General features: G+C 35.8%; 1 protein-coding gene across 1 annotated transcript in view; it reads right to left on the reverse strand.

Annotated features, from left to right (window-relative positions):
- Positions 1 to 682: 682 nt before the first annotated feature.
- Positions 683 to 26,702, reverse strand: part of LOC139594061 (loricrin-like) — a 29,367-nt gene continuing 3,347 nt past the window's right edge. The window contains exons 6-39 of the mRNA XM_071435643.1: positions 26,009 to 26,044; positions 24,265 to 24,297; positions 22,753 to 22,785; positions 22,035 to 22,070; positions 21,875 to 21,910; positions 21,503 to 21,550; positions 20,881 to 20,910; positions 19,702 to 19,740; positions 19,022 to 19,063; positions 18,777 to 18,818; positions 17,771 to 17,809; positions 17,225 to 17,266; positions 14,801 to 14,842; positions 14,077 to 14,118; positions 12,977 to 13,018; positions 12,809 to 12,850; positions 12,296 to 12,337; positions 11,631 to 11,669; positions 10,584 to 10,622; positions 9,864 to 9,902; positions 9,577 to 9,615; positions 9,262 to 9,300; positions 8,961 to 8,999; positions 8,191 to 8,220; positions 6,738 to 6,779; positions 6,307 to 6,345; positions 5,495 to 5,533; positions 5,200 to 5,238; positions 4,810 to 4,848; positions 4,407 to 4,445; positions 2,949 to 2,984; positions 2,183 to 2,212; positions 1,244 to 1,279; positions 683 to 775 (exon numbers count right to left, since the gene is read on the reverse strand). Of these exons, the coding sequence (XP_071291744.1) occupies positions 683 to 775; positions 1,244 to 1,279; positions 2,183 to 2,212; positions 2,949 to 2,984; positions 4,407 to 4,445; positions 4,810 to 4,848; positions 5,200 to 5,238; positions 5,495 to 5,533; positions 6,307 to 6,345; positions 6,738 to 6,779; positions 8,191 to 8,220; positions 8,961 to 8,999; positions 9,262 to 9,300; positions 9,577 to 9,615; positions 9,864 to 9,902; positions 10,584 to 10,622; positions 11,631 to 11,669; positions 12,296 to 12,337; positions 12,809 to 12,850; positions 12,977 to 13,018; positions 14,077 to 14,118; positions 14,801 to 14,842; positions 17,225 to 17,266; positions 17,771 to 17,809; positions 18,777 to 18,818; positions 19,022 to 19,063; positions 19,702 to 19,740; positions 20,881 to 20,910; positions 21,503 to 21,550; positions 21,875 to 21,910; positions 22,035 to 22,070; positions 22,753 to 22,785; positions 24,265 to 24,297; positions 26,009 to 26,044 (1,362 nt within the window). The remainder of the gene's footprint in view (positions 776 to 1,243; positions 1,280 to 2,182; positions 2,213 to 2,948; positions 2,985 to 4,406; positions 4,446 to 4,809; positions 4,849 to 5,199; positions 5,239 to 5,494; positions 5,534 to 6,306; positions 6,346 to 6,737; positions 6,780 to 8,190; positions 8,221 to 8,960; positions 9,000 to 9,261; positions 9,301 to 9,576; positions 9,616 to 9,863; positions 9,903 to 10,583; positions 10,623 to 11,630; positions 11,670 to 12,295; positions 12,338 to 12,808; positions 12,851 to 12,976; positions 13,019 to 14,076; positions 14,119 to 14,800; positions 14,843 to 17,224; positions 17,267 to 17,770; positions 17,810 to 18,776; positions 18,819 to 19,021; positions 19,064 to 19,701; positions 19,741 to 20,880; positions 20,911 to 21,502; positions 21,551 to 21,874; positions 21,911 to 22,034; positions 22,071 to 22,752; positions 22,786 to 24,264; positions 24,298 to 26,008; positions 26,045 to 26,702) is intronic.

The following is a 26,702-nucleotide window of genomic DNA, read 5'->3' on the forward strand; positions in this document are numbered from 1 at the left end:
ATTTTCTACTATGTCAGGCATGTTTAGAGAGCACCATGTGTATTGTTGTAGAAACATTGTTAATATTAACAATAAGGTAGTTTGGGGGAAAAAATTATTTGCAGTGTTAAGAATCCTCTCCATTCTATGTGAGATTATCTTTTAAATAGAGAACACTGAACACCAATGCTTTCCAGTGGAGTAAAAAGCAATTAATTTTTTTTACTATGGTAGAGTGAGACATTGCAAACACAGTAATACTAATGAAAAGTAGGCTCCATCTTTTGAGTTAGTCATGCATTTCATCTGTCAGCTTTTTGCACTAGTAACATTTCTGAATCAGTGGCAAACAGTCTGTCTAAGGTAAATGCTTAAGGGGAAGAGTCTTGAGGTGATCTGTAGAGGAAACTAGTGTTATTGTGTGCAACACACCTGAATTTATATTTTTAAAGCAGTATCTATTGTTTTATTCTGTACCAAATTTTCCAAGTATTTGGTGTAAATATTAAAATAATCACTTGAGATAAGAGGCATTCTGAGGTAAAACAACTAAAATTATGATCTATGAAATTTCTTTGCATGGAAATTTGTTCATGCTACTCCATTTTGAGTAGGCTCCAGCTACTGACAGTCCCTGTTTTCAAATATTTATTAGGAGTAATATGACCCTAAAAAACTGGCAGTATATATACTGCATATTTTTTTAGCTGATAAATTGCAAATAGAAGTAAGATCTTGAAAACAAAGAAAATTTGCTTGCCTGTCCACCATACTGATTACTTCCAGGATATGAACCCTATAAAAAGAATGCAAATTTTTTATAAAAGTTTTTTTTAATAGCAACAAATTTTTAAATGGCAAAAAAACATCCTGGACCTAATATAATATCAACAATACTCCTGACACTGATTAACTGGAAGAACTTTACACAGTTACTAATGCAGTGGCAAATGACTAATTATGCACACATGATATTGTTGGTTTGTGCAGTGAGATGAACCCTGTGAATGATTCTTCAGTAATTTTTTAAGGTAAGAAAGCTTCTATAATTACAAAGTAAAAACTTGGCTCTTGTATATAGAAGGATATAATTGAAATGTCAAGTGTGATTGAATAAAAACCCCATGCACTCTCTGGAATTATTGTACCTATCTCTGTTACTAAACTGAGCTCAATATTTAATGGCTGCTGGCACATATGACAACTGAGCCATGTTGATTCCTGAGGAACTAATCTGTGTAGATGTTAGAGACAAACTGCCTACCTGTCCACCATGGTAGCTGGTTCCTGCAAAAGAGCCCTGCATTCAACAGAAACAGCAATGTTTACTCTGTGTTAGCTTCAGTGTCACACAGAGGAAATCCAAGAGAACAAACTGACCTATTGCAGTGATCAAGTCATTTACGCTGCTTACTATGATTCATCTTGATTTATATGACAAGGAATATATATGTATATATATATAATGTGTATATAAGTGAGTATTATTATTCTTCTTATTATATAATTTATATTTATATAAACTCTAATTTATATGTTGTTTTCAACACTTTTGATTCTCAGAACTGGCAAATATACCATGGGCATGTCATTTTGCTTGATTACACAGACCAACAAAGAGAAGCAATTTTTGACTGTACTGAAAAAAACAAGGTAACTGAACCCTCCTTCAGAAATTAAATTGATCTCAGCAAAACAGTAGGGGGGATTTTATATGTTTGGGGTTTTTTGGCTTTTTTCTCAGGAATTTACAAAGAAATAGGAAATATACTAATTAGACAGAAAAATGGAAATAGCTTTAACTTTTCCAAATGCGTTTCTCTGCCCCATTCTGAAAGCATTTGAAGCCAAGATTTTAATCTAAGTTTCGCTAGTTCAATCATATTGTTAATAACTATCATAAGAGCAAAGTCCAAAACCCAACAGGTACACTATGAGATATCTGTGGAACAGATTTTTAGAAAAGTCCCAGGCCTCTCTTACAAACTGAGTAGCTCATTTTGAATACAATACTATGGTTGCAAGTCACTTATTATTTTTGCCTTTTGCAGGTTCAAAATTGCTCATTTTAGCATAACGTGGAAAAAGATTTCATCATACATAGAACTTGACAGACAGAATTATTTCAAGAAGTGTAGTTCCTTGGGAATTTTCCAGTATGTGTACATACTATGAAAAATGTATAAAGACAAAAAGTACTTACTGAACCTCCACCGGGGCACACACACCCACCCTGTACAAAACACAACCAAACTTACTTTCCTGGGTCTATGATTGGAATAGGCCTCTGAATTAGTAAATCAAACTCATATTCTGCTACTCTAAGAAAATGGATTATAAAGTCATGCTCATCAACTTATCAAGCTCCATTTAAAAAGGCAGGTTTTTTTTATCTCTCCCCTGGCCTTTTAGGCTGGCTGTACACTTACTAATCAAAATTTTAAATAGAATCTTCTAACTTCTCATTTAAAATTTACAGTAAAAGCCTACTCACAAAAGGATAAGTAAAAAATTCTGAATAGTAATACTGCTTATGTTTTATTTTCCCTTGAGGACACCAGAGCAATTAGAATTTTCCCAGGGAAGTGATCACAGCACCAAGCCTGCCAGAATTCAAGAAGCATTTGGACAATGCTCTCAGGGACATGGTGTCATCCTTGGGGTGTCCTGCACAGGGCCAGGAGTTGGACTGGATGATCCTGATGGATATTTCCAACTCAGTGTACTCTATGATCTTATGGATACATGCAGTGCTCTTTGGATGACTTCCAGTGGAGGCCTATTAGGTAACTTCTACTCTGGTAAAACCCAGAGGTGGCCAGGTGTTCACTATTCAGTGTCTCACTTTCCATATTCAATCTGGATTAAATGTGTGACTGGAAACAGTTTTTGTGAAGGGAAGTTACACAAAGCAATTTGGGAGTATATGACACTAGCAGAACTGAACAGTGCAGAGAAAGAAAACATACCTGTCCACCAGACTGCCTGACCCCTGAAGAAAAGCCCTGGAAGAAATGAGTAACTTAATTACTTATGTGTTACTGAGTAACATTCTCACTTCTTCTCTGTGGTTCTCAGAATTTCAAATTGCTTCCATTTAAACATAACACAAAAAATATCTTAAACCATGATATATTGAAGAAACATTTCCATACAATGTCACAGGGCTCTGTGTCATTTGCTCTTAACATGATCTGATATTCCAGACAGACTCATACTTAGCAATCCTGCTTCAGTCTGGCTTAAAGCTATTCTATCTCAGAATGTTCCTTTTTTTGAAAAAAAATACCAGTCTGTTTTCTTGATGAGCTGTGTACCCAAACTGCAAGTACCATGAAAGTAGAGGTTTTACCTGTCCACTATACTGGCTGCTTCCTGAAGAAGCTATACCCTAAAGAAACGAAAAAGCATTTGTATTTGTTGCACATTCTTTAGCTCATGACCTGTCACAGAAAAACACATTTTTGTCTTCCTTGGATTTAAATGCCACAGAGACATGAACATTTACTTTATAACCATACTGAAATCCACTGAAAGCATTTACAGTGGCTGCTGTTTAAACAGAACAATGAAGTTTGAATCAAAGTCAGCTTCAGGCAGGTGTGGGTAGTGCTGCTGCCCTGGACTGTGTGCTCACAGTAGCCTTCTATACTTTGCTTTTGTGGCCTGACACAGCAGAGTCAGATATTCAGCTATTCTGCCTAAACACTGTTTTGCGGTAAGACGCTCCTTTAAAAAATATTCTGATTTTTAGAAAAAAAAAAAAAAAAGGGCAAACAATGGAGAAAACAACCCATAAACAGAAAAATAATTCTCACCTGTCCTCCATAAGGTCTGCCACCTGAGAAAGATGGACCCTGTAGCAAAGGTGCCAATTATTTCTCAAATCTAAAAACTTTTTTAAGAGCTTTTTAAAGAAACACTATTTTTTTCCTCTGTTGCACAATGAAAAATGTCAGGAAGATAAACACTCAGCCTATTGCTTTATGTGTCACTCCATATTAGAGGCTATACCTCCAGGCAGCACTAGGAACTCTTGTCATCTTTCATTTCACAGGGGCATGAGGAGTCTTAGTAACTCCTCACCTTCTCCCCTCTTCCTATTTTTAACCATACTGCTTTTCAGATATCAACTCTGATACTGCATTTTTCTGAAGGAAATGAGGTAGAGGAGGGAGGAATCTGCTTCCTTACTGTTAGAGATAAGAAACCTTGACAGCAACAGGGCAGGTTGGAGGGTAGAACAAGGCCAGAACTGCACTTAATACAACAGAGGCAGCAGATCTCCACAGTTTTTGTATTGCTTCAAAGCATATATCTTTAGATACCTATGTTTTATCAGATAAACAGATAAACTTTTCACAAAGTATTTTTTCAGTCAATATAAAAGTACCAAGTTTTGGTGTAGAACAAGAAGAGATTCTCACCTGTCCTCCATACTGACTGCCTCCTGAAGAATGTGAACCCTGAACAAAAAAGAACTGAATCATCTCTATATCCATGTCATTGTATTCCTTTAAACCATGCTCCATATGAAGTAGTACCCAGTTTCCTTCCCTCCAAAACTGTGAGTGGACTGAACCAGACTGTGCCAAAATGGCTGAGGCTCATCCGCATTTACCATGGTGCCTCAGAAATTCCATCTTAAAAACTCTGCTGTGGCTTGGGATCCCATACAATTATAGCCATTATATACTTAGCCACAAATTAGATAAAAAATGGACAGAACCCCCCAAGCCAAACCCCAATCTCCTTAAAATATTCTTTTACTCAGAGAACTGCCAAATCTCTTTGATGAAGTAGTAACTGCTAGAAGGGAAGAATATTCACCTGTCCACCATATTGGCTGCCTCCTGGGGAACGTGACCCCTGAAAATAAACAAAAAATGGAAACAGAAACCTTGTTACACCTGCTTCATAAATGCATAGAATCATTTCATGAGGCTTTAAAAATTATGGTTAGCTTCATAAAGTACTGATTTATTTCAGAGAGACATGATATCTAGTCCTGCAAATTTCAAGAGTCAATTGAGTCAGCCAAGTATTTCACATTCGATTTTTTCTTAGTCTTAGATAATGATCTTCTTGTTTAATTACAGTAGCATCAGAACACTACAGAGAAAGATTTACTGAAAAGATTTTAGATAAAATTAAAGCTAAGATAGAGTCAGTCAGGTGGACAGTAAATAAACTACAAAAATGGGGACTATTAATGCTTACTTGTCCGCTGTACTGGCTGCCTCCATAAGAAGATGACTCCTGGAAAAAAATTGATAATTAGTTATTTCTGAATATCTAATTCATGGAAAGAAGTGACAAAGACACCTATATTTTGTTAGAGTGTTTGTGTGTAATTATGCCAAAATAAACTCTGGTTTTTGTCTTCCTTGAATTCACAATATTACCACAGAGTATAGACCACTGCCAATTTTCTTGATACATTAAATTGAAGTCCTTAATATGAGTCAAATATTTATTAAAAATATAATATAAAATTTTAAAAGTAAGAACTTACATGTCCTCCATACTGGTTAGCCCCAGAGGAATATGAATCCTGTAAAGAGTACCAGATGAGTCAATTACCTGCAGTAGGATTTCCTTAAATAAAAACATAACTCTCCCAGCACAACAGGAGCAAGAGAGCAAGGTAAGAGGGAAGGCAGGTGAGCAGGGCTTTCAGAATGCTTTAATAACTAGGATTTCAGTTGAGCAGGCTAATTTGGGAAAATACCCGAGATCCTTAGCAAGAGTGGAAGGCAAAGACATAGTGCTTTGTTTGTGTGACATGTTGGGAAGGTTAAAGTGACATTCTTTCCTGTTCTTTCTCCGCTCACTTCTGGAGAATGAGGTTTTTTTAATTTGGAAAGCTGAATGCTGGACCAGAGCTAGCAGTAAAATATTACCTACCAACAGGACTCTGAAAACCAAACTAAGAAAATTTGCTGAAACCTCATACAACAAAAGGTCTCTTTAAAGAGGGGAGATTGGATTTTTTTTTTCTTTGTAATGGAATTAGGTCAAATAGGAATACAAAATGATGCAGTTTGATTCATTCTTTCCCCACACTTGTTTGGTTGGTTTTTTTGTTTGTTGGTTTTTTTGGTTTTTTTTTTAAAGCTACCTTTTGCAAGTTTCACAAAGTCAGGGCACTTTTGGCTAAAAAATCCATTGTTATAATTTTTAGGACATATCTAACTCAATGATGAATTTCACTTGCTGGGCTTCTGTTCTTTTTATCCAGTTCCTATATAAAAATTGAATTTAACTGAATGAATTAACAATCATTTTCAGCAGTGGTAAATCATTCTTTTTTGAATGAATGCTTACCTGGCTGTTGTACTGGCTGCCTCCAGAAGAAGATGTGCCCTGGGGAAAAAATAGCAATAAAATCACATAAATCCATATCCTTGGGGGATATTTTTGTATAATTCCAAGGAAGCCAATAGAATTGACTCCCAAAGTAAATATTTGCACTGTTATCTACCTGTGTTTGTAACAACATTTTTCATTGTAAGACTTCTCTTTGAGTGAAAATTATTTCAAATGGAAAGGGAAACTGGGAGCACTGCATGAAAGTTTTGTGTGCATTTTTTAGTTACAATTAAAAAGAATGTCCTGTGTGTATTTTAAATTGTAACTGAAGTAGGTTATTTTCACAAGTGCATGACTCCTATTAGGCACTGATTCTTTTTATCCTCTCTAGCTATTATATTGATAAAGCAAACAGACACACTTAAAAGCTGATGAACATTTCTTACATTTGCAGAGGAATCACTTCTGACTAAAGTAGGGGATCCACCCTATAAAGAAAAACAAGAAAAGAAAAATTAGCCTTTGTCTTTGGTCATAAACTATAAATGAAACAAAACCTTAGAATGTCTGTTTCATGGCATTTCAAAGGAAGAATATCAAAACCTGAAATTAGTTACACTTATACTTCACTTACTTTTATCAATTTGCCAATAGATAAAATAACCCTTTTTTGGCCCAGAAGACCATAAATCATGAAGTATCATATTGTATCTACCTATAATTCATTGCCTAGGAAATAAGAGTATTTCCAAGGTGCAGGAATGTCCTTTACATGATACATGTTGATTGTCCACATATCATTTGCTTTGAAAACAGGGATTACCCTATTTCATAGTCCTTAAATAATTTCATATGGACTTAAAAGCACAAGTAAGAAGTCGCTCCATTTTTTGTTTTCTTTGTGTATTAAATTTTGTAAAGATTGATTTTTGATACAAATTTTTGCAATTGGCAATTTTATAGACTGGATATTAATTTAGGTTTCATGATAGGTCTTTTGTCAATTAATTCTGCTATTTAATGCAATCTTTTTTGGGCTTTTTGAGAAGAGATACACATCTTTGTAAGTACTGTATAGCAACTGACATCACTGCTCAGAGATGCAGCTCACAGCCAGCTTAGGAGCTTCCTGGCTTTTATTAGAAATAATGTGGCCAGCAAGCAGCACTAGGGAAGGGATTGTCCCCCTACACTGATTGGGCACTGATGAAGCTGCCACCTTGAATCCTTGCTCACTTTTGGGCCTCTCAAAGAAGGGCCTTGAGGTGTGGGATTGTGTCCAAAAATGGGAAAGGGGCTAGGGAAGGGTCTGGAGCACAAGCTTTGTGAGGAGCAGTGCTGGGTTGTTTAGCCTGGACAAAAGGAGGCTCAGGTGGGTCCTTATTGCTCTCAATGACTCTCTGAAAGAAGGTTGTAGCCAGCGGGGGGCTGGTCCGTTCTTTCAAGCTACAAGCAATAGAACAGGAGGATATGGCCTCTAGCTGCTCCAGGGGAGGCTCACATTGGATTTTAGGAAACAATTTCTTCACTGAAAGGATTATCAAGTACTGGAGAGGTTGCTGGGGAAGGGGCTGAGTCACCAGCCCCAGAGGTATTGAACAGACATGTACATGGGGCACCTGGAGACATGGCTAAGTGGTGACCTTGGCAGTGCTGCGTTAATGGTTGGGCCTGAGGCATTCTCCAACCTAAATGATTCAATGATTCTGTAACACTGAATCTTGGCATGATAAGAAATAACTCCTACCATACCAGAACCATCTAATTCACCAAAAGAACAATTAATGTAAAATTTGGAATACATTAAAATAATTAAGTTGGAAATAAATAGGATCTCACATATTTTTTCAGTTAAATAGTTTAGTAAAAGAAAATGTATAATGAACAAGTAGCACTTACAGAATTTGTCCCAGAACAATCACATCCACCCTGTAAAGAATGCAGAAAGTGTTTAAGATGTCAAGAGCACAGGACTGAAATGGGTCCTAGCTACAACTCAAATTACTTCTACCATCCCAGGCATGCAAACCATAAAGCCACATTTTAACTGCCCAGCTTCTAGCACTGAGTCTGTTTCATCCTATGCAACTGTTCCTGCACTTATTGCTCTGATGGGGCAACAAAATGCTCATTTTTTTATCTTCAAATTTTCTTACCTACAATTTTTACCATAAAAATAATATAATACTTTTTACCATAAAAATAATACTCAGCAAAAGGATGAATACAAAATTCTGAGTAGGACCACAGAAAGCAAAATTTTTTCCAAACAGGCCAGAGCACCTAGAGTACATGCAGTAGTTTCATGTTACAGATGATACAGAAAACAGGTGATTTCTCCTCAGATAAAACTAACTGAGAAGTTGCCAGGAGTTCACCATTCAGTGTCTCACTCTACACTTTCAATATGCATGAACTTTGTTTAGTACTAAAGCAGGTACAGAAGCTGACATGCATGTGCCAAACAATTACTGCTGGATACTCTGGCTTGCAGGATATCCAAATAACAAATGGCAAAAGAAAACTATGTGTTGCTGAGGCTTTGGGCAAGAAGGACAGTTCTGTTTTCCTGGTGAAGGAAAACAGTTCTTGTACAGGAAAGATGAGAGAAATAAATTAGAGTCCCTGACACAAGCCCGGCTGAAGACTGTGGAGAAAGAAGTTCATACCTGTCCACCAGACTGGCTGCCTCCTGAGGAAGATGAACCCTGAAAACATTACATTCTTGTTTAAAGATTTTTCTGTGACACATGCATTTAAATACAAAGTATTGTCTTTTACGCTTTTAACTGTTTGAAAAGTTGATATTAGTTGAGAACATAATTTTATCTATAGAAAGATCAATGAGGATAAAATTAACCACAGAGTAGTCTGGAAACTTAGGTATTGCTAATCTGGTAATATTTTCTTGAAATATGTACATTGGGGGAAAACCCCTCACAATAACAGTGAAGAAGAAAAATTTCCCACCTGCCCACCATACTGGCTGGTTCCAGATGAGGATGAGTCCTGAAAAAAATAAAAATCACTTACTTTATATTTAAAATATATAAATTAATGCCAAATATTTATTACTTTCATTTTTCCTGATGTTAAAACATCAGTTAATACAGTAATTGTATTTGATTACTCTGCTTGCATTTGGAATTTTACATAGAGCTATGTAAGGAAGAATGAACAAGTCTTTTTCATTCATAGATTAAAAATTGCTGTAATACAATATGAGGCCTCAAACTTTTGTATGATTGATACTTCAGGTAAAAAATACAAAGATTTAGTACTTACCTGTCCACTGGAGTAGCTGCCACTTTGAGAAGATGACCCCTGCAAAAAGAAGACCCAATTTATTTTTGTTTGAAATGGCTTATGGAGAACAAGACTGTTCTACGCACACAATTTTTAATTTTTTTATTCAAACAGTTTTCAATTTGATTTCACAAGACATGATGCCAGATGTCATGAGAATTTCTAGGAAATTAATGGTTTGGTGTCATTTACTCATTGGGATAATTTTTAAATAGTACCGCCAGTTTGAAAGAGAACGGCAAATAATAAATAAAATAGATGCTTACATGTCCACCTGACTGGCTGCCTCCTGGGGAATAAAAATCCTGGAAAAATGTATTTAAAATGAAATTACATGGAAAAACCAAACCCCAAAAACTGGAAAGATCAGAGTGGAAGAAAAACACTCCTTTCTTCTCCACATGCCTTTATTTCCTGTCATGGATTATTCAAGAAAAACAAAAAAAAATCTACTGTCTTTATATATAAAACAGCACATGCCTTTTATGACTATTGATAATTGCTCTTTTGGTGGGAGATATTCTCTAGGATACAACAGCTGAAAGAGTTAAATCTCTAACAAAATAATTTCTCAGTCTGTGTCATTAGAATAACTGCAATATGTGCCATATAAAAATGATAGGAAAATGGAAGCCTTCATAAGTAAGTCATACAGCACAACAAGCAAAGGGTTGCATTTAGAATATGTGCTGGAAAAATCATGGTATTGAAGCTCTTTGCAGTCAATCAATTATTTAAAAAGTGCAAGGACCTGAATAAGTAAATTGTGCTATCACATTGTGATGTGAGCTTGAGATTCAAGAGCACACCTCAGCATCAGCTGGGATTTCTAGCAGTACTTAAACTCTGTAACCATATCTTCATTCCTGATGGGCTTGAGTGCTTTCTGTCCCACCCTGGAACAGCCTCAGGCTTTCCATAGGAGATGTAGTTTAGGTTTGGCACTGGGCTGGCACCTGGCACTACATAAAGGAGGCATTGCTTACCCGTTCACTCTGGCGGCCACCAGACACTGAGGAGGAATCCTAAAAAAGGCCAGAATCTAGTTATTGCCATGGCAAATATTACTGTTTCTTTCTAAGCAAGGGGGGGAAGCAAAGGGAGGTACTGCTTGTGGGAAGGTTGAAGATGTAGGCTGTAGGATAAGCAGTCTGCAAATTCTTTCTCAGCTCATTTCTGGAGAATGGCATTTCTTTCTTTTGAAAGCTGAATCCTGATATAGTGAAATAAAGGAATGAGGTCACATCTCAATCTATTTTATGTCCTCCAGAATGTTTCAGGGGAAAACATCAGCATTTGCAAAGCTGTCTTGATTTTTCAAAGACCAAAATGTGGTGCACATCTGTTGTTACACTTTAGTTTCTTTCAGAGGGCTTCTTGGACCCCCTGTAGTATCATATTTTAGCTTTCTTGAATATCCATAAGAAGATTTGGTTCTGAAACTACATTGAAGCTATTGACACAGTATACTTGTGACTAAAGTGCACAGCTGAATTTGTAATTATTTGCAGAGAGCAATTTCCTACTAACCAGGACCCTGGAAAAGACTTTAAAATTGTAAAGTTTTATAACAGGCTTCAGCAGAGTTAATAGAATATATACTTTAGTCAGGAGAAAAGGCATCTTTTTAAGAAAAGCAGGCAATTTTCACCACGCTACGTGAAAACAAACCATTCCTATGCAATATGTAGTTGAAGGAACTTGAATCATGTGTCTGGCATTGGAAAAACAAATAACATGTAGTGCAAATTGGGGATGGAAAGAGAGAAGTAGTCATATAAAAATATTGAGTTTTGATAGAAATTGTGAAATAAAAAGAGCTTTCTTTGTAATTGCTACTTCTAACAGCAAATTTAAAAAATGTATGATTGTTAGAAGTTGGAACTGTTGTAACTGCAATTTTAATTTGTGAAGTCCTTATCATGTATAGCACAATCACGTGACATCAGATAAGGTAAAGGTCCATGTAAGCACCTAGATACTTTAAAAGGTAGTGAATGAAGATATTGATATTTTTGAGAAGAAATGCTTACACTATCTTCAGTTTCACTGGCTCCCATGGCAGGTGAATCCTGTAAAATAATGGAAAAACATTTATTTTCATGTAAAAATGTCTCTTACATGTTCTTAATTGTGGGATATATAAAATAGAAGAATAAGACTAGCTAAGTGCTTAGAATCTCAAATTTTACCTAACTAGGGGATGTGCAAGAAAAGAAAAAATATTTAACTTTACCTGAGAAGAGGCTTAAGCAGAAGAGGCTGGGAAAAAACCCTCCTTGCAAAAATGCATTTTTACAGGGGAGAAACTTTTCAATGAAGTTAAATTGCAAAGTTATCATTCTTAATATAAAAAAAAAATCCCATTATTTAAACCTTCAACAGCTTCTGCATAAGGTATGTAAAGTAAATGCATGAAGTATTTTCCTTTTGAATGAGCTAACATATGAGCAATAAAGTTTTTAAAGCACTGAATAGTCACAGGGCTAGTCACAGTTAAAAACAGCATGCACAGTGCATCATGTTCTCTACATTATGGAAACATTTTGAGTTGTTACAAAGGTAAAGAGAAAAAAAAGTTAAAATGGCATTTTCATGGTCATGGTCACTTAAAAATAACTGAAGCATAGAACCCAGTACACATAAAAACCAACACAGCAAGCTTAAGTTTTTGATGTAGGAGACAAATGACATTTACCTGGCCATAAGCCTCAGAACCACTATATACAGAAGATCCACCCTGTTCAGAAAACATAAATAATTTTCATATTGCAAACAGGTGCTGCCTTTTTTTTTTTTTTTTCTCTCTCCTTACTGTAGAGATCTTCTTCTGGCAGATTAAAAAAATCTTATTATTTAATTGGTTATCAGAACTGTTAAGCAACTGAGTTATGTGCCTGTAAAATACTAATGTTACATATTTTTAAACTCAAATTCTAATTCCACTTTTAAAGAGACCTCCATCTTGCATGTAATTCAAAGCTAACATTGTTGAGAAGAATAACCCTTAAAGGCTGGAGGCACTTTTACTACCCTATAAACTTTCAGGCTACTTAGGTAAAGGTATATACAAATTCACCCATTCCTCAAATAAAAGATCACTTTCATTAGCAGAGTGAGAGCTGAAATACAGATATAGCTTTATATTTACTTCACCCAGGGTATTGGCCCTCAGCAACATTTACACAAAGTGGACAAAAACAGTATTTACCTGACCATAGGATTCACTGCTGCCATCATAAGAAGACCCTCCCTGCAAAGAAAATTTCACAAAGCTGATTAATTTGATTCTCCCAAGAAAGTGTTTTCCATCTTTCAAGGACAGAACAGGAGGAGAAAAAAAAGCCTGTTATCTCTACAAAGAAGAAAGAGCACCTACCTGTCCGTAAGATCCACCAGATCCATAGTAGGAAGGCCCTCCCTGCAGAGAAAACAGAAATTTACTGCTTTGTAGTTAAATGTTCTATCAAAAACACTTTCAGGTTGCTCCTATGCAGGCACAGTGACCAGAATATTTACCTGGTTACCAGAGTAAGAACTGTGGGAAGAACCTGGGCCACCCTGAAAGGAGAACACAGACCAGCTATTTTCCTGCAGATGACAGTTTAAATACCTGCACAGCTGGTTCTCACTAAACCCTTTCTCCCAGTTTATACTTAATTTTTATGTGCCTAAGTAAAACTCAAGACCATTGTTTTTAAAGTGGAAGAAATATTCAGGCAGCAATTTTCTTGGCCTGCTGAAATTTGAATTCTGCAAAGAAACTGCAGGGACCATTCTGTACTGTTCTCTGTCAAGCTTCACACCACCAGGTCACATCAGGGTTGATTTAATTTTTCTGCTCTAAGGGATAACAGTCAGGTCTGAAATTTAATATATCATAGCACCCACAATACTGGGAGTGAAGGAACCAGGAGAATGGGAGTCTGTATTGTCCTGGTGAGGGAGAAAGAGCTACTACCTGTCCATAGGATCCTCCAGGATAGTAGTAAGGCCCTCCCTGTGCAGAAGACAGAATGGGTTACTGGTTTATATCTGGCTACTCCTTCAGGGAAGGATTTAGGTGAAGTTCTGAAGAGAGGGCATTTTATCTGAATGTTTACCTGGTTACCAGAATATGTGTTGTATGAAGAACCTGGGGCTCCCTGAAATGAAAACACAGACTAGCTATTTGCTTGCAAATGGGATGGTGTAAAAACCAATGGATCTAAATCTCAATCCAGGGCAGTACTCTTAAATAAGAAGAGGCTTCTTATCAGTAATTAGTTAGATGAAAGATCATTCCATAGAAGTAGGAAGCACAATTTAGTCTTTTTCTCTGACAGATTTTATGTTGTAAGGTACAGACAGCTGATAGAATTATTAGGTGCTGTGATAGACTTAACTCTTGGGTGTTATATTTCACAGCAACCACTGCATTGAAAATATGGGAATGAAGATAAAAGCCTGTTATCTCTACAAAGAAGAAAGAGCTCCTACCTGTCCGTAAGATCCACCAGATCCATAGTAGGAAGGCCCTCCCTGCAGAGAAAACAGAAATTTACTGCTTTGTAGTTAAATGTTCTATCAAAGAATACTTTCAGGTTGCTCCTATGCAGGCACAGTGACCAGAATATTTACCTGGTTACCAGAGTAAGAACTGTGGGAAGAACCTGGGCCACCCTGAAAGGAGAACACAGACCAGCTATTTTCCTGCAGATGACAGTTTAAATACCTGCACAGCTGGTTCTCACTAAACCCTTTCTCCCAGTTTATACTTAATTTTTATGTGCCAAAGTAAAACTCAAGACCATTGTTTTTAAAGTGGAAGAAATCTTCAGGCAGCAATTTTCTTGGCCTGCTGAAATTTGAATTCTGCAAAGAAACTGCAGGGACCATTCTGTACTGTTCTCTGTCAAGCTTCACACCACCAGGTCACATCAGGGTTGATTTAATTTTTCTGCTCTAAGGGATAACAGTCAGGTCTGAAATTTAATTTTCATAGCACCCACAATACTGGGAGTGAAGGAACCAGGAGAATGGGAGTCTGTATTGTCCTGGTGAGGGAGAAAGAGCTACTACCTGTCCATAGGATCCTCCAGGATAGTAGTAAGGCCCTCCCTGTGCAGAAGACAGAATGGGTTACTGGTTTATATCTGGCTACTCCTTCAGGGAAGGATTTAGGTGAAGTTCTGAAGAGAGGGCATTTTATCTGAATGTTTACCTGGTTACCAGAATATGTGTTGTATGAAGAACCTGGGGCTCCCTGAAACGAAAACACAGACTAGCTATTTGCTTGCAAACAGACATTTACATAAGTGAGTCTACTGTGAATTTCTATTCTTTCAAATAAAACTTTACAGCAGCCCCTAAAAGAGAATGTTGGTTTGTACTTTTTTGAGAGATAAGGAAACCTGTGGCAGGTTCTGTCATTTCCTGTTCAGGGTAAAAGATTTGAAAGTACTACTAACATTTAGTTTTACTTTTCTAGTCTCAGAATCCTATGTCATACCTTGCAGGCTCCACATTTTTATAGATGATCATTACCTTGATGGCCTTTTTAAAAACTGCCAGACTTTCAAAGTGTAAAGAGTATTTAGGACAGCATGTTTTTCAGCTCATCACTTAAAGGGGAAGACTATTTACCAGTTCCTGACATTCCCTATAACTGCCATTTCCCCCTGCTATAAAAACACGGGAAGCATTATTCTATGGTTAGACTGCTTCCTCTGAGACTATTTGTAGACTAAGGTCTTGTTTTTAAATGAAGCTTGGAGAAAAAGCAGAATAATTGCAGTGTGAGGAATCTGGGGATCTTTTTCCTTTGAAATGTATCCTGGGATACATTTTTCCTTTGAAACAAGATGGTTTAAATATGTGTAGCTCTGACTCTTAATTTATAATATTCTCCAGGTTTGAAGAGACTTTTGTGTAACTCACAGCTTTTAAATCCAGAAGAAAGATTTTTGCAATGATTTTTCTCTTCTACTGAAGAATCTTCAAGGAATCAGAATAAACTGAGTTGGAAGGGACCCAAGAGGATTATCAGGTTAAACTGCTGGTCCTGCACAGGACCAGCCCCAAGAGTGACACCATGCAACTGAGAGCATTGTCCAAATACTTCTTGAACTCTGTCAGGCTTGGTGCTGGGAGCACTGCCCTAGGAAGTAGATCACTCTCTCTTTTCTGTAAGATTTATGAGTGGTAGTTTATGTGTACATATACATCTACCCAGAGCTTGCTTTTTTACTATTATTAGAATGGAACCTGTCCTGGCCAATCTGTTTACATGCTACTGTGAGAACTGTAGCTGCCACGTGTGGAGGGCCCTGGACAGAAAATGAAGATAAGACCATGAAAACAAAGATCAAATCTACTGCTACATAATTTATCAAAAATTAATTTGATCAGGTGATACGATGGCAAATTGGAAAGTAAGTCTCTTGTGTATCAAAGTTGACACAACTGCATTGAGAACTGGTTTTCTAATCTGTCCTATTTTGACATATTGTTTTCTTAATGTTGAAAATTTCCTTTAGTTGATAGCAACTAAATACACTCTTCTCAACCAAGCTGTGCTAGATTTCTGTTAAAAACTTTTTTTTGGCAACAATTAAAGCATGCAAAGAAAAATGTTAATTAGAATGAAAAAAACTTGCATAAAGGTCTCCACCTTCCTTATAAATTGATTTTTGTACAATCACGCAACAAATAAAAAGATTTTTTCCTCAACAAAGTTTCATTATTATTTATTTTAATGGACCAGTTTATATTTTAAGGCATGTAAACCATGATTACTGCTTAGCCTCAATTAGATGAAAGAGGTGGTATTGCATCTGACCAAAATTGCTGTTGCTATATTTTAAGTTAATAAGTTCAGAAAGCAGTAATTTCTTTATACAATTAGTTTGTTTAAATAGTGTGGGTTTTTTTTACAGAAAGAATAATTAACAAAATGCTTCTTGTTGAAATTGAAAACTCTACAACATTCAAATGGGTTTATGTAAATACAGCTTCAATAAAAGATTCAGGAATACATATCCTGATAGAAGACACATTACTTTAAAATCCAAGGTGACTTTAAAAGCCAGGAGCCTGGTAGAGCTAGTCTATAATGTCCACATAAACACATTCCTTGGCCTTTTTCCTGGACCAGAGGCATTGCCTAAGAGAAAAGTTTATCCAGTGCAGCTGACATTGAAATTTCAATTATTCTCTTTATAGGAAGGAACAGTTTAAATGTTGATTTAAGAGATTATATCTTGAAATACGTATCAAATTTTGATATTTTTATTCACAGTATTTTATTGCACCAGTGAGAAAGACAAGGAAACTAAGCTGGATGCAACTAAGTACTGTGGTTACTGCAAAGTATATTGACTGGTTTTTGAGCACAATGAATAATTGGCACATAATAGTTAAGTGACAGAGCATGTGGATCACCAAGAACAGTTACAGAAAATTAGTGGTCAAATGGTAATTATGAAGTTAAGTGGAACTTATTCTTTCATTTAATTGTATATAGTTCTACCCACATTAAGGAAATCACCATTAATATTTAGTGTTAACCAACTGGCCATATTTACAAGTGATTGATTCAAAGTACTCCATTATATAGAAGGAAGTATAAACTCAGAAATATAGTTACCGGTCTATGACCACTGCTTCCATCAGGACAAATGCAACCACCCTACAAATTAAAAAAAAAAAAGGAAATAGTTATTGCTTTGTGGAAATTTAAAATAAAATCTTATTTCAGATGCAAAACTGTTTAGGGGAAGAAAGTCTGTGAGACTACAAAGGTATGACCTTTGCTGTACCTAGAACAAATGAGGGGACAGCACAGGTGTGTACTGTTAACATTTGCTTTGGAAGTCAGACTGATATTGCATCTCCCAGTGGGATGTCCCAATGACAGATGCCTCAGCAAGAGAGAAGTATAAGGTAGTCAGGAGAATCCCATTATGCTATCACCAGTAAAACACATGTTATGTTGAAACAGTTCTAAAAAGTGATTTCAGAGAGCCATTTCTGATAAATTTAATATGAATAGGGCCACTTCATTTACAAATCAAAGCATATCATCACCAATCTTCCATGTAAAACTACTTAAATTCTGATTTCTGAATTTAATTAGTTTAATTAATAGGAAGCTATCTGAACAAGACCAGTTAAAAATAAGGAAAATCCTGACCTGATTACTTGATCCACTGGTTGCAATAAATGATCCGCCCTGTGAAAAAAAAATTATATTTTATTAAAGCATTTTATTAGAATCTAAAGTACAAAACTATGTAGTGAGAAACATTATTACAAACTCTATTACTTCCTGCACCAATTAACATAACCTGTTGAATTTTTGTGAAAATATAAATTAGGATGAAACCTAATTAAGCGACTTGATACAATTCTCAGGGAATGGGCATTAGGGAAACTAATTAAGAAAACTCTTACCTTCCAGAGCTCAGAGATTGTTTGCAATGCTGATTTAAACTCCAAACTCTCTGAGACAGAGGACTGTGCTACTTTTAAATCTACATAATTAAATGTAAATAATTTACTTTTAAATAATAAATAATCTACTTAAAATAATAAATAATCTACTTTTAAATCTACAAATCCTGCTGATGTAGCAGGATTTCAGACCCCTAGGTCTGATGGGTACCAATCCAAGATATCAAGAAAAACAGAACAAGGTGCCACTCTGGATCAGTTAAATTTCACATAATTCTCTAATATAAGCACTGCTGCAGCATATATTCTGTATATCCTACAGAACATGAAAGTTGGACCTACTTTTGTAACAGAAGTACGCAATCCCTAAAATGTACCTTCTTACCAAATACAAAATGAAACAATTATATGTATGACCATTGCAATGAAGAATGCAAGGATGTTTCTAAAATAAGAATCTGAAAATAAGTAGTTTGTGCTTTTCACATTAATTTTACAAAATGCTAGGTAAAGAAACACCTGCAATTCTTACCTGGTTCGTGGGGTGAATGAACAGAAGAAACTGTATTTTCTGGGCCTAATATCACTATTTACAACTGCGCAAAATTACAACATTAGAGGGAAATGCTGTCAAATCAAAATAGCATCCTTCAGCACAAAAACAATCACTGGAACCTAACTTTCAAAATGATCTATAGTTTATCAGAAATCCCATTGATATTATGCAGTTGACAGTACATTATTACCTGCATGTCAGAGTGGCTGCTATTTGAAGGAGAAGAGGCATTCTGTGAAGAAAAAAAAGACTCATATCTGTAAGTGTAATAAAATAAAATACATAGTTCTATTTGGGAAGAAACACCTAACCCTAAAGAGAATTAGTTGTTTTTTGTGGACATTAGATCTTTCTTTTTTTTGTAGGTAATACACAAGGAGCTACAAACTTACTACTACCAGCAGTTGTTCAGAAAAAGGGACAGGAATGGTTTACCTGTACATCATAGGCCCTTCTGCTTAGAACATGTGATGTGTCCTGTAAAAAAATAATAACATTTACAATGAGGAGATGAAAATTCTGTGATCAGTGATAGGTGTTTTTTTCTTTCCATATTATTTGTTTATAAGAGCACTAGACCCATTATTGTGTACATTGAGTAGGAATGCATTCTTATAAAATAAAAGGCTATTTGCTTATAATTTTTATAAGGCTACTACTGAGTCTGACTTGCAACTATACAGTACAGATATTTGTATCTCCTATAATGAGCATAATAATATAGGAATATTATTGTTCCTTACTTATTATTCTATCTTTCTTCAGCTAAAATGTTAGCTGTCCTTTGTTTGTATGATACTCATTTAATTTTAACTTTAGCTTGGACCAAATCTGTATGTACTTAATGAAGAACAGGAATTTGAGCTAGCCTATACTTCAAAGCATGATTTTCATGTCTTTTTTTTTTTTTTGTCATGTATATACTTTCTTTAAAGAGATTCATCCAAAGAACAAATACCCAAGTAATTTTATTTTCCTCTTTCCTTATGCAGGAGGATATTGACTACTATAAACATGATTAGGGAAAAGTTAGGTATAATTAAGACAGATAAGGTATAGTTAGGTCTAAAATCCTACAAGCAGGCAAAAAGTAAAAGAAGAAAAGTGTTACTTACTCGGGCAACAACAACTTTCTTCTTTGCACAACCAGAACGCTGCAAAGGAGCCACAAGACTGTTAGTCCTTTATAGCTGTAGTTGTCTACACTAAATACTTTAACTAAAATCTACTACTTTTTAGGGTGATATTTGGAAAAGGAAGATATCCAGAGATTTTGTTTTATTAGCAGTAAGATTCTTAAAAAGCATATTCTTTGTCTGTTTTCAGTTTATCTCTTTCAACAGAGGGAAATCCCCTAAGTTCCTGCTTAGGGAGTCTCCCTCATCCCTCAGCTGAACCACTCTAGTTTAGTTCACAATCTGTATAAGGATCCTTTCTCTCTCTCTTTTTTTTTACTTTTTAGCATTCCCCATCCTTCTTTGTGAGAGACTTTAGATGCCAACTATTTTACAAAGCAGTCCAGCCATACAGACTGGATAGAGATAACCAAGGGAATACTAACATATTTCATGTACTAAGGAGGAAGTGAGGAGGCTCCTAAACAGGGCTTGCCGATGAAGGATTTTTTTTCAGAACATTTTTAATTGAACCTAATGCAATGAATTCCAGAGGAAAAACAGGGAAAACAATGAAGTAGAATAGTGAATGGCTGAGAACTGAAGAGGCAAGTAGCTGATAAGAGAAGGTTACTCTAGATGGCAGTAAAACAAAAAGAGGCTGTGACGGATGGAAACAGCTTTTCTGTGAACAGAAACGAGTAGAGAAAATGTAATTTATTTACACATAAATTATTTACACAACAGTGTATTTGCTGGGTCACAATCTATTCATGGTAATCACTGTTTCTGCTTGTAGGACAGAGGGAAAGTCTTGACAGAGAGAGTAATACTGGGTAATACCAGGCACAAATGTTACTTTACGACAGCATCATGTAAGTGACATTAAATCTGAATGAGTGAGGAAAGCTTGACATGGTTACATGCCTCATGTACACAGGTGATTAATTCCCAAATTATCCAGTCAAAGTGGACATATTATGAAGAAAATATATTAGTACATATTTTTAGAAGTATTGTGTCATTTGAAGTAATTGTGCAGCAGCCTTGAGTACAGAGAAATTAACTTTTTGAAGGGTAGTATAAAGCAATCATATACTAAAGGTGCACAGGTCTAATATAGAAGTGTTGTCATTAATCATTAGGATTTGAACACTACAGAACAAACAAAGTACTTACCTGACCATTGGCACTGTAGGTAGTGTCATTCTGGAAAAGAATACATTATTTCCTTTTTTAAAGAATTATTTAAATAAAGCAAGCTTAAAGAAAATTAATTGTTTCTGATATCACATACAGACATAACAAAATCACTTTTGCTCCCATTCTCCACAGCTTTGTCTAAATTAGTTTGAAATTCTACCATTGCAGTCTGAAAAACATTATAATAACAACCTTAGTACAGTACAAATGTAACATGAAAAGCAGTGGAATATCTGTCCCTTCTTCTTGCATTCATTGTATGTACTTAAAGATTTTCTTGCAGTTTTTTTTTTTCAATTAATGTAAAATGTACCCTTAGATTTTGGGGAAAATATCTGTTACTGCAAAGCCATTGAATTTTGTTTTTCATATTTCATTTCATTCAGTTAAATGCATTTAAAAGCATGAACTGTATCTGTAAACATATATACAACAATTTTCAGCAAGAGAAAAGACAGTTGCTAAAATAGCTGTTAGTGTGGAAACTCAGCATTCTTTCTGGATAATTCTGCTCCAAAGACTGCATCTAGCAGAGCAATATTTTCTCATCTACATTAAAAATGTTGTGATGAAAATATATTAGAGAAAGGATACTCACATCATCACAGGCATTGGGATTACTATCATATGAGGAATCTTGTGACTCCTAGAAGAACATCAGAAACCAGTTACTTCCTCACAAAAATGAATTTCTACAAGTACACTTTCATGTTTACTCTACACAACAGAAGAGATGTTCATGCAAGGAAGAAGCAGAGTTAAATTAAATTAGGATCTTTATACGAAAAAAAGGAGCCAAATCCATAGCTGCAATAGTGGCTGACAGAAAATATTCCAATCCTCAGTAAAGAAAAAAACCCAATAAAATAAATCCAAATCACAGAGAGCACTGAAACAATTATGTTTTATTAGATCTTTTAGTTGATGTAGGGACAATAATATTATGTAACTAGGAGAAAGAACTACTTACTTGATTATCATAATAGGTGTCTGAGGATGATCCACCCTTTAAAACAAACAAAAAACTCAATCAAAATTGGAGAAAGCTACAATATAGAAAGCCTGATTTTGAGCAGAGTCTAAAGTTTATATGAAGTGATGTATAAGTAGTGAAATAGAGTATTACTTACTTGGCCACCACCATAGTTTTGTGAGTAGGATCCATCCTATAAAACAAACAAATATAAATTACTATAAAACAAACAAATATAAATTCTCTACTTCAGAAGAAACTGTGATTTGGTTCAGAGGCTGTAAAGCTGGAATAAACAATTGCCTAGAATTCCTTTGAACAAATACAATTTTCAAGGTATTTGGATAAATTATCAAACATTATAAAAATTCTTACCAGGAGAAAATCAAGGTCTGCCTACCTGGTTGTCACCATAATTTTGGGAGGATGATGATCCACTCTGCTAAAAAAAACCCAACAAAATAATTAGAATTTACATCATTTACATCACCATATTGCCAATCAGATACTGATCAGTCATTACAGAAGTTAAAACCATCATAAAACCTTGGTGGGAGGCAATACTTACTTGGCTACCACCATAGTTTTGTGAGGAGTATGAATCACCCTGTGAAAACCAAACAGCAGCAGTCATAATGCTGGAGAGCTGAATACAGCTGTCCTATGTTGCTGAGTTCTATGGAAATTCTATGTAACTTCCAATTTTATGTAAGTGGAATTTCAGGGCTGATAAGAAGTATGTTTGCAGAGAATGAGTTACAGACTGGACATGGAGAGACTCTGCAAGAGTCTGTATCCCCACATGTAAGAAAACTGTACTGTGGATTAGAATTGCTTTAGATGTTTTTACCAATGGAAAGTAAAGATCTACCTACCTGACCACCCTGTGCTCCACCCTGTGATCCACCCTGTAAAGCAGACAAAAAGGCTTTAGACACTCACTGTTTGACCATGGAATATTTTTGATGAAAGCTATGATACTTTCTTAGGAAGAGTAAGAAGCAAAGGGAGATATGCAATATGGATATAATTTCTAATGTAACGAGCACAGATTGCCAGTAATGCAATGGTAAATACTAGATGAGACATAAATCAAGGAACCCCAAACATTTAACTTTAAGTAATGTCTATGCACAGATGAGCTCCATTCAGAACACTTTCTACAGAATATATCTTTTTTTTTTCCTATAGAAAACCTAATTTTTACAAATGGAATGAATTTATACAAATTCCCCCGTTAGTGTTATTATACAGGAAACTGTGACCTGTGAGATACAGTGGCCTTGAGGAAAAGGTTTTCAAGAAAACACTCAGTATGTTTCAATGTGCCCTCTTTAGAAGAGGAATGTAACTCCTTCCAGTGAAATCAAGAGAGACATTTGTAGAAGTATTAGTGTCAAAAGTGCATAATAAGAACAGTGAAATACTGAATTATTTAAGCAACTGGGATATTTGCTATTCACTAAAATGAGACCAAGGCTTCATTCAGAACAGTCAGAGAAAAATGAAATTAAAAGTATCAGCTTTCAATATACTAGAAGATTTCAGAACAAAATATAACCATTTTCTTATGTCTTAAAAAGAAATAGGTCCTCTTAAAAAAAAGCTATTATAAAATATATACCTATTAAATATATAATTCTATCAAGTTATAATAATATATTACATACAATGCATTGCATATACTGTACCACATAATAATACATTGTATCAACATCTATGTTGTTTGCATAGTTATAAAAATAGTATATATTTATATATATATTGCTAAAACACAGTATTTGTTGAAGCAATCTATCCAATTTTTCTGTTTCTTGTGACAACTCAGTAAGAATCAAAAGAAATATTGTGAATAAAAAGGAAATAATCTGTTGCCATTTTCTGCCTAATTTTTAGCATCACAAGGATGACTTCTTTAAACATAGGTGACATCTTTTAGGCTAGTGGTTTGTAGAACTCCAACACGTGAACTTGTAACATATACACATGTAGATACACAGGTTCACTGCACAATCTTTTTTTCAGGGACTTCAGGTGAAGTCCTAAAATATTTTCTGGCTTTTGATAGGAAAAGAGAGGCTGGTGAGCTCCAGCCCTGATTTAAGTCATGCCAATTAAGTAACTCTGAAGCAGACTTCTTCTTTCCAGAATCTGGCCTTAATGTCCTATTTAATTGGACATTTCAAAATATAATGCCAGGAAAAAGGGGCAAAAAAGGCTCCAAAGTCCCTGTGATACTCCTGTGTATAGGAAGACAGTGAGTTCTAATCTCAAAATTTGTAAGATTACATGGATTTGTGCAATCTGAATCTGAATTTGGGACTAATTGAGTTAGTGGCAAAACTAATTTCTGATGCATCTTAAAATAAGAGAAAAAACCCATTTACCTGGTGGCAGGGATTGCTATCATAGGAGACACCCTGTTAAAAACCAACCAGACAAAAAAGTAAATGCCATTTTTCTTGCAAAGTAATTAATTTCCTTTAAATTTCCTATGTGAGAATTAGTGTAACAAAATTCAACATATAACTTTACAGAGGACGAGTTTAGTTTTGCTTAACCTTTTAAGTGTGTGGCTTTACCCTATGTCACTCTCATACCCCCATACATGCATCAAGACACTTCCAAACAGATGAGCAAAGGAATACTTGTGAGCCGCATGGAAAGCAGTAGGGTGGGAATTGATGTCTCTCTGTATCATCCCTTGATTGGGATGATCCCTTGATCTCCTCTTGATTGGTAAAGAAGAACTGGGTGGGGATTTTTTGGAAGTAACTGTTACTGTTGGGTGACCATCTATCTAAATGTGGCCATCAATCTCTTGCTAGATTCACTGCCATGGATTTTAGGCAAGGTTTCTGCTCAGAGCCATTCTTTTGACTGTTTTGAGTATATTTTGTGATAAGAGGATGAGGAACAGTACACAGAAAGGGTTCTACCCTGGTTGTCACCCTCCCATTATTACAGTACAGGTCTTCTCTTGATAAGTCAACCTGTGACACAGCTTTGTGGAAATAACATATTCTGCAGTGTTTATCACTTCCATTGCTGGTTTATCACTTCCATTGTTGTACTGCTCCTTATGATGCTTTCAGAGGCATTTCCATTCTTGCCTAACTTACATTAATCCCAATATTTCTGCTAAATACTGCTTAAAATGTCTGTATCTATGATTATCTTTCATTCTGGTTGCTTTGCTCGATATATTTATTTAAATGTAGATTTACTATTGGCCTCATCCATGATCCTTTCCCCTGGGATCTCATCACTGAATACATTGTTTTTACACCATTGTAGATATAGACAAGTTGAAATGGAACCAGGATGAAAACAACTAATGTAATTATTGCTCCATTTGAGCCACTGTCTATTCCTGTTCTTTTCTATAGAAAATAAATGGAGCAACATCCAAAAATTCCCAAGCAAAGACTTTATATATTTAATGAGTAGACAGATTAATCACTTGTTTGTTCTCCCTGTGTAACTCTGAATGGAAGCAGCCACTTAATATTGGTTACAATGCCCAACAACATCAGCCTTTCTTGACCTCTGTGATAGATGAATTCATGCAACAATGAAAACAATAGACTTCAAACTACAAAAATTATAAAAAATATTAAAAACATGTTAGTATTGCAAAGAAATCTGGGTCTAGTTTTCAAATAGTTTGGAGAAAAAGTCTTACTTGTCCACAACCACTGCTGCCAAAATAAGCTGCAGATCCACCCTGCTGGGGAAAAGAAAAAGATCAGCTCATGATCCAAATATTCTCATTCTCTCTTCTCATTTCAAACACAGATATACATTTTCAAGGGCTATAGCTGCCAGGCTGCTTCAAAGGTAGAAGACCAGCTGTATCCAACTGTGAATTATTTGGTAAAATACTAAGTATGATGAATAACAAAGTGCATCATCAGAAAGCTGAGAGCTGAATACACTCCTTTCTACAGGGAAAGGTTCAGCTTCAGTGAGCCAATTGTTGCCAAAGCCATGTCAAAAAAAGTTCACAGGACTTAATTCTAAAGAGATACTTATCATATTGTTTCAAGTTAGAAACCACTGGATTCTCAATACATATATGGGAACAACACATAGATGCTGAATAATGACTAATGACTGACTGATGCATACCTGCCCATAGGAGCTGCCACCTTGAGGCTGATAACCCTGTAAGAAAGGCACAGAGTCAGTTGTAAAAAGTGCTGTGTAAGTATAGTCCCAGCACAGCAGAAGCAGAATCACAGAATACCAGAGAGAAAAGCTCATTTCCATTAAAGGTTCCTCTCTACTATGTTACTTTTCCCCTCATGGTATTTCAGTGGCACAAATCAAATTCAAGAACCACTCAGAAACACTGAGAAGGAAAAAACCACCCATGTCCCAAAGCCCATTTACAGGACAGGCGCCTACAGTAAAGCTCAACACATTTCAGCAACAGTCTCACCTGACCATAGGACTGGCTGCCTTGGGAACCCTTTAAATAAGGAGAAGATAATTACCACCTTGGCAAAGAGGCTTCTTTCTACAGCATGATATCTATGGAAATAACAGCTGCATGTGGGATTCCCTAAAAGGCTCTTCCTGTGCCAGAGGACACAGAGCAGTGTGCTAACAGCTGTGCATCTGTGCAGCAGATTGTCTTATTCTCTGCAGAAGCCATGGCCCAAATTGAGGCACAGACTGCCAAGGGAAACATCACTCTCAAAAGTCTTCCAGTCATGCCGGTCACAGAGAGATCAGTGAAGAACTTTCTACAGAGCAGCCACTTTGCTTACCTGGCCATAGGAGCTGCTGCTGCCTGAGAAACTTGCTCCACCCTAAGACA

This window comes from Agelaius tricolor, unplaced genomic scaffold (genome assembly GCF_023055355.1).
Source record: "Agelaius tricolor isolate 1412-34295 unplaced genomic scaffold, bAgeTri1.0.p SCAF_11, whole genome shotgun sequence".
Taxonomy (NCBI): domain Eukaryota; kingdom Metazoa; phylum Chordata; class Aves; order Passeriformes; family Icteridae; genus Agelaius; species Agelaius tricolor.